Source organism: Tachysurus vachellii, chromosome 18, assembly GCF_030014155.1.
Source record: "Tachysurus vachellii isolate PV-2020 chromosome 18, HZAU_Pvac_v1, whole genome shotgun sequence".
Taxonomy (NCBI): Eukaryota; Metazoa; Chordata; class Actinopteri; order Siluriformes; family Bagridae; genus Tachysurus; species Tachysurus vachellii.
Window position 1 is genome coordinate 20,967,502 of NC_083477.1, and position 14,337 is coordinate 20,981,838.

The 14,337-nt window shown below is 43.5% G+C and overlaps 1 protein-coding gene across 2 annotated transcripts; it reads left to right on the top strand.

Annotated features, from left to right (window-relative positions):
• The first annotated feature begins 31 nt into the window (after positions 1 to 31).
• On the top strand, positions 32 to 14,310 carry mettl22 (methyltransferase 22, Kin17 lysine). 2 transcript variants are annotated; one of them, XM_060892689.1, is made up of 11 exons: positions 32 to 109; positions 3,325 to 3,457; positions 8,520 to 8,762; positions 8,989 to 9,029; positions 9,107 to 9,251; positions 11,218 to 11,289; positions 12,064 to 12,120; positions 12,241 to 12,321; positions 12,428 to 12,530; positions 13,038 to 13,206; positions 13,424 to 14,310. In XM_060892689.1, exons 2-11 carry the CDS (start codon positions 3,352 to 3,354, stop codon positions 13,541 to 13,543), a joined length of 1,137 nt encoding a protein of 378 aa, XP_060748672.1. In that variant the 5' UTR covers positions 32 to 109; positions 3,325 to 3,351; the 3' UTR covers positions 13,544 to 14,310. The 2 variants fall into 2 exon arrangements, with proteins under 2 accessions (XP_060748672.1, XP_060748671.1); XM_060892688.1 differs by lacking the exon at positions 32 to 109 and adding an exon at positions 387 to 490.
• Positions 14,311 to 14,337: the final 27 nt, after the last annotated feature.

Below are 14,337 nucleotides of genomic sequence, written 5' to 3' on the forward strand. Positions count from 1 at the left end.
ACGTAAACCCGGAACCAATATGAAGACATTCGGTTCCTACACGGCTATTTTACTGATGTTACACAGGTGAACCTTCGCAGTGCTAGCTCGGTTTCGGGGTCATTATAAGGTACAGACTGAAGACAAAACCACTGGGATATATTTACTTATTTATCCTCCTTAGTGTACAGCTAGAACCCTAAAATAAACCTCTAATGGTGGCTTATTAACATTCTCCCTTATTAAAGGAGGTGTGTCGAGGCCGGAACTCGGGCCGCATCTTAAACCACAGTGTGTATAAACGTGCACTACCTAGGGGACGATTTGGTACTGTGACACCTGTCTAGTGCCCTATCTAGTGCCCTATCTAGTGCCCTACATGTCCAGAGTGAGGATGTAATAGTACTGTGCCTGATGTGTGTCAAGTCTCAGCAACTATTTACAACATTACATGTTAAAATAAGTTAAATAAGTCACTTTTCTGCTCAGATAAATGGACAAAATACTGCAGGTAGTTAAAGAAAATCATTGTACTGATTTTGTAACAGAACTTCTCTTTCGAAGATAAAGAAGAAATGATTCTGTGTAGAATTGAATTTTATTCTTTTATAATTTTAGTCATTTGTTTCCTTCTCAGTCGTTTCCTCTATTGGAAATGTCCACATCTCTGTCCACATCTCTGTCTACATGTCTGTCTACATCTCTGTCCACATGTCTGTCCACATCTCTGTCCACATCTCTGTCCACATATCTGTCCACATCTCTGTCCACATCTCTGTCTACATGTCTGTCCACATCTCTGTCCACATCTCTGTCTACATCTCTGTCTACATCTCTGTCTACATGTCTGTCCACATCTCTGTCCACATCTCTGTCCACATCTCTGTCTACATCTCTGTCTACATCTCTGTCCACATATCTGTCTACATGTCTGTCCACATCTCTGTCCACATCTCTGTCCACATCTCTGTCCACATCTCTGTCTACATCTCTGTCCACATCTCTGTCCACATCTCTGTCCACATATCTGTCTACATGTCTGTCCACATCTCTGTCCACATCTCTGTCCACATCTCTGTCTACATGTCTGTCCACATCTCTGTCCACATCTCTGTCTACATCTCTGTCTACATGTCTGTCCACATCTCTGTCCACATCTCTGTCCACATCTCTGTCTACATCTCTGTCTACATCTCTGTCCACATCTCTGTCTACATGTCTGTCCACATCTCTGTCCACATCTCTGTCTACATCTCTGTCTACATCTCTGTCTACATGTCTGTCCACATCTCTGTCCACATCTCTGTCCACATCTCTGTCTACATCTCTGTCTACATCTCTGTCCACATATCTGTCCACATGTCTGTCCACATCTCTGTCCACATCTCTGTCCACATCTCTGTCTACATCTCTGTCCACATCTCTGTCCACATCTCTGTCCACATATCTGTCCACATCTCTGTCTACATCTCTGTCCACATCTCTGTCCACATCTCTGTCTACATCTCTGTCCACATATCTGTCCACATCTCTGTCTACATCTCTGTCTACATCTCTGTCCACATCTCTGTCTACATGTCTGTCCACATCTCTGTCCACATCTCTGTCCACATCTCTGTCCACATATCTGTCTACATCTCTGTCCACATCTCTGTCTACATATCTGTCTACATCTCTGTCAACATATCTGTCTACATCTCTGTCCACATCTCTGTCCACATGTCTGTCCACATATCTGTCCACATATCTGTCCACATCTCTGTCTACATGTCTGTCTACATCTCTGTCCACATGTCTGTCTACATGTCTGTCTACATCTCTGTCCACATGTCTGTCCACATATCTGTCCACATATCTGTCCACATCTCTGTCCACATCGCTGTCTACATGTCTGTCTACATGTCTGTCTACATGTCTGTCTACATCTCTGTCCACATCTCTGTCCACATCTCGTTCCACATCTCTGTCCACATCTCTGTCTACACGTCTGTCTACATATCTGTCCACATCTCTGTCTACATGTCTGTCCACATGTCTGTCTACATCTCTGACTACATGTCTGTCCACATCTCTGTCTACATGTCTGTCTACATGTCTGTCCACATGTCTGTCTACATCTCTGTCTACATCTCTGTCCACATCTCTGTCTACATGTCTGTCCACATCTCTGTCTACATGTCTGTCCACATCTCTGTCCACATGTCTGTCCACATCTCTGTCCACATAACTGTCCAAATCTCTGTCAACATGTTTGTCCACATGTTTGTCCACATGTCTGTCTACATGTCTGTCCACATCTCTGTCCACATCTCTGTCTACATCTCTGTCCACATCTCTGTCTACATCTCTGTCCACATCTCTGTCCACATCTCTGTCTACATCTCTGTCTACATCTCTGTCCACATCTCTGTCTACATCTCTGTCTACATCTCTGTCCACATCTCTGTCCACATGTCTGTCTACATGTCTGTCCACATCTCTGTCCACATCTCTGTCCACATCTCTGTCCACATCTCTGTCTACATCTCTGTCTACATCTCTGTCCACATCTCTGTCTACATCTCTGTCTACATCTCTGTCTACATCTCTGTCCACATCTCTGTCCACATGTCTGTCTACATGTCTGTCCACATCTCTGTCCACATCTCTGTCCACATCTCTGTCCACATCTCTGTCTACATCTCTGTCCACATCTCTGTCTACATATCTGTCTACATCTCTGTCAACATATCTGTCTACATCTCTGTCCACATCTCTGTCCACATGTCTGTCCACATATCTGTCCACATATCTGTCCACATCTCTGTCCACATATCTGTCTACATGTCTGTCTACATCTCTGTCCACATCTCTGTCCACATCTCGTTCCACATCTCTGTCCACATCTCTGTCTACACGTCTGTCTACATATCTGTCCACATCTCTGTCTACATGTCTGTCCACATGTCTGTCTACATCTCTGTCTACATCTCTGTCTACATGTCTGTCCACATCTCTGTCTACATGTCTGTCCACATCTCTGTCTACATGTCTGTCCACATCTCTGTCCACATGTCTGTCCACATCTCTGTCCACATAACTGTCCAAATCTCTGTCAACATGTTTGTCCACATGTTTGTCCACATGTCTGTCTACATGTCTGTCCACATCTCTGTCCACATGTCAATGCTATAGTGTAAACACAATCATCTCAGAAGAACTGAACACAACTCAGTAGATGTTTTTCTTTTCATTGTATTCAGAAAGGCATGAAGCCCTGAAGTTTATTATTTTTCTCTATATCGGAAATTCCAGCATCATCTCAGAACCTGCCAGTGTTTCACTTTGCATCGTTGTCTTTCACAGCATCCGGGTGCTCATGAAGGTCAGGCCATGGACCAGGTCACCTTCCGCAGTGACACCGTGCTCTCTGACGTACACTTACTGATCCCCAACGCTCGTCATCTCATGACACGACTCAACAGTGCCGGACAACCAGGTGAGCGCTTCACAGGTGTGCAGATCCATGGCGTAGTCTCGGTTCTGTTCATCCAGCGCTTTGGAATTCTTGATTCTGATTGGTCAGACGGTGTTGATGCGACAGACAGCAGTGGAGCTGCGACAGCACTTGTTCAAATATGATATTGTTTCTGTAAGCAGTAAATTAAGGCTACGGTAAGACAGAAAATCACTCATTACAATCGTGTTGAGCAGAAAAGCATCTCAGATCCTATAACACATGGAAGCAGCAGGAGGTCACATGATGTTCCACTCCTGTTAGACACCATCAGGAATCTGATGCTCTCCTGGGCACTGACTCATCAAACTGGACAGATGAAGGTATAAAAAAAAAAAAAGATCAAGTGATGTTGTATTTTGATGTTTTTCTGATCTTCATCTCTCCAGTTTGCTCAGTTTAGCTCCCTGTTCATGGCTGACAGGAAACCCACTGAGATGCATTGAGTATGCTTTGAATTTTGAAGGTAATATTGTGTTCCTGATGTTTGAACAAGCCGCACTTCCTGTGAGCGCTTTATCTGCTCAACGACTCACGACTAATCCGGCACCGCCATCTGCTCTTCGGAAAAAAACGATTCAACTTGACATCGATTTGTGAACACAAACAAAATCATGGACGAGTTCCACTGAGGTCAATCACAGACCACATGCAGGCTAAGAAAAAGATCCAGAAAACACACCAGTATTTTGAACAGGGTTTAAAATAATTATATATATATATATATATATATATATATATATATATGTGTGTGTGTGTGTGTGTGTGTGTGTGTGTGTGTGTGTGTGTGTGTGTGTGTGAAGGAAAAACACCAACTGATCTGTTTGTAAATTACAATGATGATGATGATGATGATGATGATGATATTGCATCTGTTCGCATGCTTTGCTTTACTAAGACAAAATTCAGGATTTGTGTTTAACGAACGTGTTTAATGAATTAATTGAGTTATTTATTTCCATTTTTGAAAAAGCAACGCTGTGTGTTTACTCCCTCGGCGTCACACTTCATGATGTATCGCAAAAAAAAATGGCTTCGGGTAATTGTGAGATTTTTTTTTTCTTTTTCCCTGTGTATTCTGTCCATTAATGGAAATGGACCACAGCGTGAGCAGATATCATTAGTACAGTGGAGAAATTCTCAGCACCAGTATTATCCTCCCAGCGGCGTTCCTACAGCGTTCCCAATCCCATTAATGTACGACGAGGGGGAGGGGGGAAGTCAATACATGAGAGCAGTGACACGGACGGGCCGCTGACACGGCAGCTCTGTATAATAGACGTAATAGACCGAACGAAGGAGAGACGACCGTGTGGAGCATAAAGCCACCTCTTTACACCCTGCTGTTGTGTTTAAGGCTCCGGAGCACGGAGCCTTAAACGTATCAGGAACGTATCAGGAACAAGTCTTCTGTGTTCTATAAGAACACAATGATTAACAATGATTAATAGGAAACAGTTTGTGGCTCCTATGTGCCTTGTCTCTCTGTGTCTCAGTTTAAAACTAGATTTGTAAAGTTTGTCACAACAAATTTTGATGTTGGCTTTGACGAGGCAAGTATTCGCAAAGGCCGGTGCTTTTTGGAGGCGAGTGGACATAAGGGTCAGTGTTACTTTTGGAGGCAAGTGGACATAAAACTTGTGAAATCTAGTGGAGCGCTAGGGTGCCAAAACATTTGGAGGCAAGTGGAGACGAGCATGTGATGTCATCAGAATCCCCGTGAGGAAGTTCCCCTCGTTGTTCTGAGTGTTTTGATATGTCACATGTCCATGTTGTAAAAAGTTTTTTGATTTTGCATATTTTGGGGGCGGGGCTGCAGGACAACCGAAAGGCCAGTCGGTACACCAATGTAAAAGTTTGTTCAGAGTTTCACCCTAAAGGAGCCGAGTTTGGTGTAGATAGTTCAAAAGCTTGCCGAGTTATAAACCTCCAAATTTTATAATGGGAGTCTATGGGAAAATAGGCCACTTTGAGACCCGGTACCGGAAGTACTGGTACTCGGATCACTTAAAATTAATAGCAACAAACGTCAGACCAGGATCTACAACATATCCGAATTTGGTGCATGTGGCTCGAAAGCTCTAGGAGGAGTTCGTTCATTCATTCATCTTCTACCGCTTATCTGAACTACCTCGGGTCACAGGGAGCCTGTGCCTATCTCAGGTGTCATCGGGCATCAAGGCAGGATACACTCTGGACGGAGTGCCAACCCATCACAGGGCACACACACACTCTCATTCACTCACACAATCACACACTACGGACAATTTTCCAGAGATGCCAATCAACCTACCATGCATGTCTTTGGACCGGGGGAGGAAACCGGAGTACCCGGAGGAAACCCCCGAGGCACGGGGAGAACATGCAAACTCCACACACACAAGGTGGAGGCGGGAATCGAACCCCCGACCCTGGAGGTGTGAGGCGAACGTGATAACCACTAAGCCACCGTGCCCTCTAGGAGGAGTTACTCTTGATAAATTTTTGTCTAAGCTTAAATAGGAAAACAGAATGTTGGCTTCTACAAAGCGACATCATAAAAAATACCCCATGAACTGTCTGATTTCCTCTGTTTTACTCTCCACAGGTGAGTCAGTGCGTTCTCAAACCTTCACCTGTCCGTCATGTTGACTCTCAGCTCAGTTCCTCTGCTCACGTGTTTAACGTGACTCCTGAGTCACAGCTCCGGTAACCGTGGTAATAAAGTCAAACGAGCGCACGAGGCTTTTCAGTCTTGTCGAATTTGCGTCCATGTCAACGAAGGTGCTCTTGTCTGAGCTCACACAAGGAGGCTGTAAACATCGGCTGTGACTCAGAAGAGCTAAAGGTCAAATCCGCTGATGGATGCGCGCATCGCCGACGCCGGGACGTTTGCTCTTCTGAGAACAGACGCTTCTTCTCGTTCGTTTCAGAGACTCGACGAGGATAATGTGATCACAGCTCATAAAGGGCGTTTTATTGTATGGCTGGAAAAAAAAAAACATCTGTGTTTTACTGAATACATTAAGGATTATTAAAGTTGCTTTCGATCATAAAATTAGCATGTGGTACGCTATGATGATGATGATGATGATGATGATGATACTGCATCTGTTCACAATGCTTTGCTTCACTAAGACTAAATTTAGGCTTTGTGTTTTGTTGTGTTTACAGTGTTGAATATTCATACGAGTGATTTCACACTCAAACCTTTCTATTTTATATTCTGTTTTAATGCTTTTATCCGAAGGAACTTTTATGTATTTAATAGATCACATTATTTAATTAGTTATTTGATGATGGCAACTTTTAGCCACAGAATCTGCATGTTTAGCTAGCGTAGCTAAAATTGTGGTCGTCGTGGTAACGTTCTCTTGTCGGACAACATGGGGGCGTTTTTTGTTTGTTTGTTTTTTCTTCATTTAAATATTCATGCTTATTTATATCACTTATTAGTGTTAAACAGTTTAACAGACATCTTTGTTTACTCCAGTTTTCTCGCTCAAATGAATTGTGTTTCTGTGAAGCTGTAAATTCAGACGCTGAAGGAGATAAAAGAGGAACAGGAGAATAATTCAGTTCCACAGATCTATTAACACCACATAGATCTGGACCTGCTATTGATGCCATTACAGAGCTTGTGGTCCTGTCATAGGGACGAGTTACATCACTGTAATCAACTTAAACCTCTCCTCTGTCTGTCTCTCTGTCTTTGTCCCTGTTTGTCTCTCTCTCTTTGTCTCTCTCTCTTTGTCTCTCTGTCTCTCTCTCTTTCTCTCTCTCTCTCTTTGTCTCTCTCTCTCTTTGTCTCTCTCTCTCTTTGTCTCTCTGTCTCTCTCTGTTTGTCTATCTTTGTCTCTCTCTCTCTCTCTCTCTCTCTCTCTCTCTCTCTCTCTCTCTCTCTCTCTCTGTCTGTCTGTCTTTGTCCCTGTTTGTCTCTCTCTCTTTGTCTGTCTGTCTGTTTCTCTCTCTGTCTGTCTGTCTCTCTCTCTCTCTCTGTCTCTCTCTCTCTCTCTCTCTCTCTCTCTCTCTCTCTCTCTCTCTCTCTCTCTCTCTCTGTCTTTGTCCCTGTTTGTCTCTCTCTCTTTGTCTCTCTCTCTTTGTCTCTCTCTCTCTCTCTCTCTCTCTCTCTCTCTCTCTCTCTCTCTCTCTCTCTCTCTGTCTGTCTGTCTTTGTCCCTGTTTGTCTCTCTCTCTCTCTCTCTCTCTCACACACACACTCTCTCTCTCTCTTTGTCTGTCTGTCTGTTTCTCTCTCTGTCTGTCTGTCTCTCTCTCACTCTGTCTCTCTCTCTCTTTGTCTGTCTGTCTCTCTCACTGTCTGTCTGTCTCTTTGTCTCTCTCTCTCTCTGTGTCTCTCTCTCTCACTCTCTGTCTCTCTCTGTCTGTCTGTCTCTGTCTCTCTCTGTCTGTCTCTCTCTCTTTGTCTCTCTGTCTCTCTCTCTTTCTCTGTCTGTCTCTCTGTCCTTCTGTCCCTCTCTCTCTCTTGCTCTCTCTCTGTCTCTCACTCTCTGTCTCTCTCTCTCTCTCTCTCTCTCTCTCTCTCTCTCTCTCTCTCTCTCTGTCTTTGTCCCTGTTTGTCTCTCTCTCTTTGTCTCTCTCTCTTTGTCTCTCTCTCTCTCTCTCTCTCTCTCTCTCTCTCTCTCTCTCTGTCTGTCTGTCTTTGTCCCTGTTTGTCTCTCTCTCTCTCTCTCTCTCTCTCTCTCTCTCTTTGTCTGTCTGTCTGTTTCTCTCTCTGTCTGTCTGTCTCTCTCTCACTCTGTCTCTCTCTCTCTTTGTCTGTCTGTCTCTCTCACTGTCTGTCTGTCTCTTTGTCTCTCTCTCTCTGTGTCTCTCTCTCTCACTCTCTGTCTCTCTCTGTCTGTCTGTCTCTGTCTCTCTCTGTCTGTCTCTCTCTCTTTGTCTCTCTGTCTCTCTCTCTTTCTCTGTCTGTCTCTCTGTCCTTCTGTCCCTCTCTCTCTCTTGCTCTCTCTCTGTCTCTCATTCTCTGTCTTACTGTCTCTTTCTGTCCCCTCTCTCTCTCTCTCTCTCTCTCCCTCTCTCTCTCTCTCGGCTTCCACTTCCAGTGTTCTTGTCGAGGTTCAGGATTCTGTGGGAGGAAGAGCAGAAGGACTCGTGTTCTCCGTCTCATGAGCAGTCTCACTCTCATCTGGACAAAGACGGAGACCTGGATGTAGCGAGGAAACCAGCGGAGACGGTGCAAGACCGTGACACCGCTCACCCTGTCATCCTGAGCCAGACTGCAGGAGCAAATAGTGATGATGAAGAGGAGGATGAGGACGATCATCTCGTGGACATCATAAAGATCGGTATGGGATCGATGCACAAACCAAAAGACTTTGCTATGAATAGTGACGCTGACACTGACGACTCCTTAAAATCGTGAAGCATCCCAGAGAACTGGCTGTTACCATGGAAACACAATAACGCGTTAGAGCCTTTAGCACGGAGTAATGAAAGGATTTGGTGTTGATGTTTAACATGTAATCAGATCTGACTGTGTTGCGTGACGACGTTGTTGCGTTTTCCTCTCAGAGCACACGATGGCGACGCCGCTGGAGGACGTCGGAAAGCAGGTGAGCGCTCTGCAGAGCTTTAAGTCTTTAATGAACGAAGGTGTAACTGTGTAGTGATCTCGCCGGTGTCTCCTCAGATCTGGCGAGGAGCTTTACTGCTCTCTGACTTCATCCTGTCCAACACGGCTGTGTTCAGAGGAGCTACGGTGCTCGAGCTGGGAGCAGGAACCGGATTGACCAGCATCGTCACGGCCGGTGTGGCCAAAACGGTCTACTGCACAGGTACGGGTTCGTCTCGTCTCCCATGAATCCTGGTTGGTCAGAAGGTAAAAACAAGCTGAAAGACATCAGTGTAACGAGGTGATTACAGGAAAAACGCTTCATCACGCAACTTAACGACGTGGTTTATTCCTCACTCGAGTCAGTGACTCAAAGCAGCTTGTTCAGCTGTCCGACACCGCTTACTTCCATCCAATAATTAGGCGAAGTAGTGCTTAGGCGGTGGTTTTGGACGCAGCGTAGTAAACCATCTATCAAACTGATGCCTCGTGTCTCTACTTCTAATGACTTTTTATGGCGGATTGCAAACCAACTTTTGGTGCATTCACCGCCACCAACTGGACTGGAGTGTGAAGCACTAGTAAGCAGATGACGTCTCACGTCTCAATCATCCTCATGTCTTATATATTTGTGTTCATCAATTTATTAAGGTTCCAAGCAGAGACGGTTTTAGGATTTCATCTTTAGGGGTTTTAGCCCTCAGTGAGACTTTAAAACAAGAAGAGTTTTATATTATATATTATATGATAACTCTGGTAATAAGAATAGTGAAATTTCATTGCTTTTGGTTGCCGTCTTTGCGGCGATTAACATTATAGATAAACGCATCCAGCTCTGACTGCGCGTGCACGCTGCGCGTACCTGTGCTTCTCCGTTCAAATAACACACTTTTTAAAGACTACAACACACGCGCGTAAAAGCAAAGTAAAAAAATCGCTCTTGGATCAAACTGATAAATAATTTTCTTTCCCATCCACGACATGTCCTGCATTTTAACGTAGTTTTTATTGTTTATTTATGAAAGTAAAAATTATACTTATAGTTTTAGGGTGGCTGAGATGACAGACAGGGGGCTGGAGACACCCTAAAGGTCTAGAACCGTCCCTGGTTCCAAGGCACTCAAATTGTACAGAGAAAACTTATTTCCAAGAAATTTTGGTAAAATTGCTTTTTTCACTTGAAGCAAAGGTTGTCTTTTCCCTTTATGTCTTTTCCCTGTTGGGGGTGTGTGTGTATATTTCGAACCTTGTCGCCGTTTTCACCTCTTGTGAGTTTGCAGGTATGAGTAATAAAACTCGGCTCGTCGTCAAGTAAAATTTTCAAGTCGATCTGAGGTGGAAATGTAGATCTGTTTTTCTCACACGACGTGATGAGCTGCGTCAAGCTGCGTCATCCGAGGAGAAATTCAGCAGCCGTTAATCGAGTCGCTCCGAAGGAGGACACAATAATAAAGTGGCACCTATCTGAGTTATTTTATTTCTTATCGTCTCCTTCGTTTTCACTTCCGTGCTTTAGTTTCAGGTCTGAATGCCGCCCTGGTCGCAGCGACCGAAGGTTCTGACATTTGTTTTAGTTCCGTGACGTCTTCATTTCGAGACGTCGCTTCAATCCACGTGTCCACGTACTACATAGGAGTACGTAGGGTGTAGTGTAAAGGCGATACGAGGGGTGTCTGGAGCTCGGCTTTAGGATCTCTGTGTTCGTTCTCCATGTGCGAGATGATTGCATGTGGGAGTGTTTGTAGAATCGCGCCTCTTATTACAGGTTGGAAATAGGCTTTCACACAGAAGATGGATGTGTCCTTGTATCACACTGTGCTTGCATTTACTTTTTTTTTTCTCGCTGCCTTTGAAAGTGATGGTATTGTCCTTGTCCTCCATAATGTTCCTCTGCTCTCAAACAATTCTGTCTCAGTCTGGAAACCGAATCTTTTATTTTTAAGGTCATTAGACACAAATGTGAAGGCAGAGACTTGGTATATTATAATAATAATATATTATTATAATATAATAATATAATGTGATAATATAATAGTATTATAGTATAATAATACTACTACTAATAATAATAATAATATTAGTAATATTCAATTATATTAATAACAATAATAAGAATATTCAATAATAATAATAACAATAATGTAGTGTGTGTGTGTGTGTGTGTGTGTGTGTGTGTGTGTGTGTTGCAGATGTTGGTGAAGATCTCCTCAGCATGTGTCAGAGAAATGTGCATTTGAATCAGCGTTATATTGCAGCATCAGGTAAATCATATGAGCACATAAAAGATGGGTAGGTGAGAGGGCAGGTAGGTAGATGGGTTAGGGGGATATCTGGGTGGGCGGGTGAAGGGGTAGATGGGTTAGGGGGATATCTGGGTGGGTAGGTGAAGGGGTAGATGGGTTAGGGGGATATCTGGGTGGGAACGTGAAGGGGTAGATGGGTTAGGGGGATATCTGGGTGGGCAGGTGAATGGGTAAGTGTGTATATGGGTAGAGGGGTATGCAGAGGGTAGGTAGATTGTCATGCAGTCGAAGTGAGAGTGCAACTTCTGCTCCTTTTATTAAAACCCACTGAAACTCATCCAGCACGTTTCTTCCTGCTATAGATGAGTTTATAGCTGTATTATAGTCAGGTGGGTAGTTAGGAGGTAGATTGGACAGGCGGGTAGATTGGACAGGCGGGTAGATTGGACAGGCGGGTAGGTAGGTGAGTAGGTGTGACCAAAACACTATTTAGAATTAATTAGAGTGAAATACAACCATCAGATTAAACAAAACCCGGATGATAATCTGATCTTTTTAAATCCGATCTTTGATCAAACCTTAATGTTGGTCAAATGCGTAAATGTTGGTTATTCCTGAGCGCTCCATCTGTCTCCATGTAACCGAGTCAGAGCTAAAGATTTCATGAACAAATGTCAAATGAACATTAAAGGGAAAAAACCAAACATAACGCATTAAAACGATTTATGAGAAATGTCAGGTAGCATCTTTACGAGGCTCTGCGTGTTCTCCTGTCTGTCTGTCTGTTCTCAGACGAGCGCAGTGTGAAGGTGAGACAGCTGGACTGGACCACAGATGATTTCCTCACAGGTCACCGACTAAACCTTTAACGTTCTAGAGATGTAGAGAAGTTCTAACGATGAACGCTGCTTTATTGTTGGGCTGTAAATGTTAAGAGATGACGGTTTTTTCGGCTCGTGACGCTTTCAGATGCGGATTCGGTATTTAGCTGGAGCGAGGACGAGATATCGGACCTCCACGATAACACCACGGTCATCATCGCAGCTGATGGTGAGAGATCACACACACACACACACACTGTTGTTCATTGTCAGTTACTATTACAATTTGCTGAATATGTAGACAAGCCGTCTTTCTTTTCTTCTCTTTTCCACAGTGTGCTATGACGACGACCTGACCGATGCCCTGTTTCGTACTCTGTATCGCATTTGCAGTAATCTGCGTCACTCCAGCACCGCCTACATCAGCATGGAGAAACGGTAACGACGGCCGATTAAATAGTCATCTTCTGGGAATCACTGATTTCTTTTTTTTTTTTTTTTTTTTTGTGCTGCTCAGCGTTAAGGGTCATGCTCAAGGGTTCAGCAGAGAGCTTGACCTTCACTCAGAGCTCAAAAGCATTAAGCACTGAACCCATCAGCGTGATGATGATGATGATGATGATGATGATAATGAGTGGTGTGATGTCCTCGACGACCTTCTTTACAGCTGATTATTTGCACTTAACAGCACATCCTGAATCTTCTTCCAAATTGTACTTCTTATCCATTTGTAGTCACAGTTCTTGCCGTGGAACATCCGAGAAACAAGTTTCCTCGTTTGTAGAAAATGAAACACCTTCTGTACAAATCAGATTAGAGAATTAACCTGCGTAAGACACCCAGCTGCGGTGTGAACTCCTGTGTGAACGGGTGAGACTGGTGCTCTGTCCTGACTTGTGTTATAAGATAACGAGAGAAATTGTGTCTTCCTGCCGGTTCCTTCAGGCTGAACTTCACGCTGCGTCACATGGACGTGTCCTGCGAGGCGTACGATCATTTCCGCCGCCGTCTGGAGCAGATCACGCAGCTCAGAGAGAAGGAAACAAGGTTCACGGTGTCTCCGGTGTCCTGCTCCTTCCCCCAGTTCTTCCAGTATGAACGAGTCAACCTGCTGGTACGTCGTGATCAACGACAAACATTTCTCCTATTAGCTTAACGGAGGTCGATTATGTGATTTAGTTTCCGATGTCACTTTATCTCCTTTGGGTCCAGTTTCTTTTAACTTTATGTAAATCTTAAATATAATATACATATAAATAATGTTTCTGTACACCTTCGAAATCTTTTTATTACCTTGATTTAATCAATTTTATACTTTCTCGTATTTACAGGAGCTGTGGAAAGTGTCTGCTTCTCCCTTTCACACTGTCTCCAGCTCAACATCGCCACAACGTCACGGTGAAAACGATGCCACGTTGAAAACGAATCCAGAATCAAGATCCAAGAGTTGATGCTCAGAATGATGCCGTTACAAGTGTGCAGAAATAAGTGAGCTTAAGTGTTAAGTGAAGCCCTGATGTTAATTTTATGTCATTCATTTAACAGAGGTTTTGTTCTATAGGGTAAAGGACGTGGTCCAGATGAGTGACTTTTATTTTATTTATTTTTTAGCTACAGTTTGTGCTTTCTCTCTCTCTCTCTCTCTCTCTCTCTCTCTCTCTCTCTCTCTCGCTCTCTCTCTCTTGCACCTACTTATCATTTTAAATTATTATTATTTAAAACATATCCTGTGGTTTTGTACATTTAGTACATATCATACACATCACAATCCAAGTAGCTGTAATAAAATAAAGTAGGTGTAATAAAGGAAAGTTCCTTTTCTGATGCGTTTTCGATTATGGACACTAGAGGGCGTGCTAGTTCAATATTACATTTGAGTAGTGATGGGCATTTCGGCGCTGTTCAGTGAGTCATGTGATTCATCTATTCAGTAAGAGTCGATTCTTCAGGCTCCTAAACGACTCGATATTATTATTGATGCCTGTATGTATTTTATAACATGTAATCAAATGTGCATTGATCAAACACATTAAGTGTCCCTGCACTGTGATACTGTGTCGTGTGATATATGTGATTTTAAGATTTCTTTCCATTTACCTTTATCATTTAATTTTTTTTCTTATAATAAACAAAAACAAAAGCGAGAAAGCGGCTCTCACAAGTGAATCGACACTCAACGTTCAAAGAGCCGACTCTAAACGTGAATGCATGTAATTGCTTTCTTTGTAAATGTAGGAAATGCCAC

Bases quoted from the DNA above. Each gene is read 5' to 3' on its own strand.
- mettl22 (XM_060892688.1), top strand. The intron at 3,458-8,519 runs GTGAGCGCTTCA...TTCCACTTCCAG, and splicing joins CAACAGTGCCGGACAACCAG to TGTTCTTGTCGAGGTTCAGG. The intron at 8,763-8,988 runs GTATGGGATCGA...TTTTCCTCTCAG, and splicing joins CGTGGACATCATAAAGATCG to AGCACACGATGGCGACGCCG.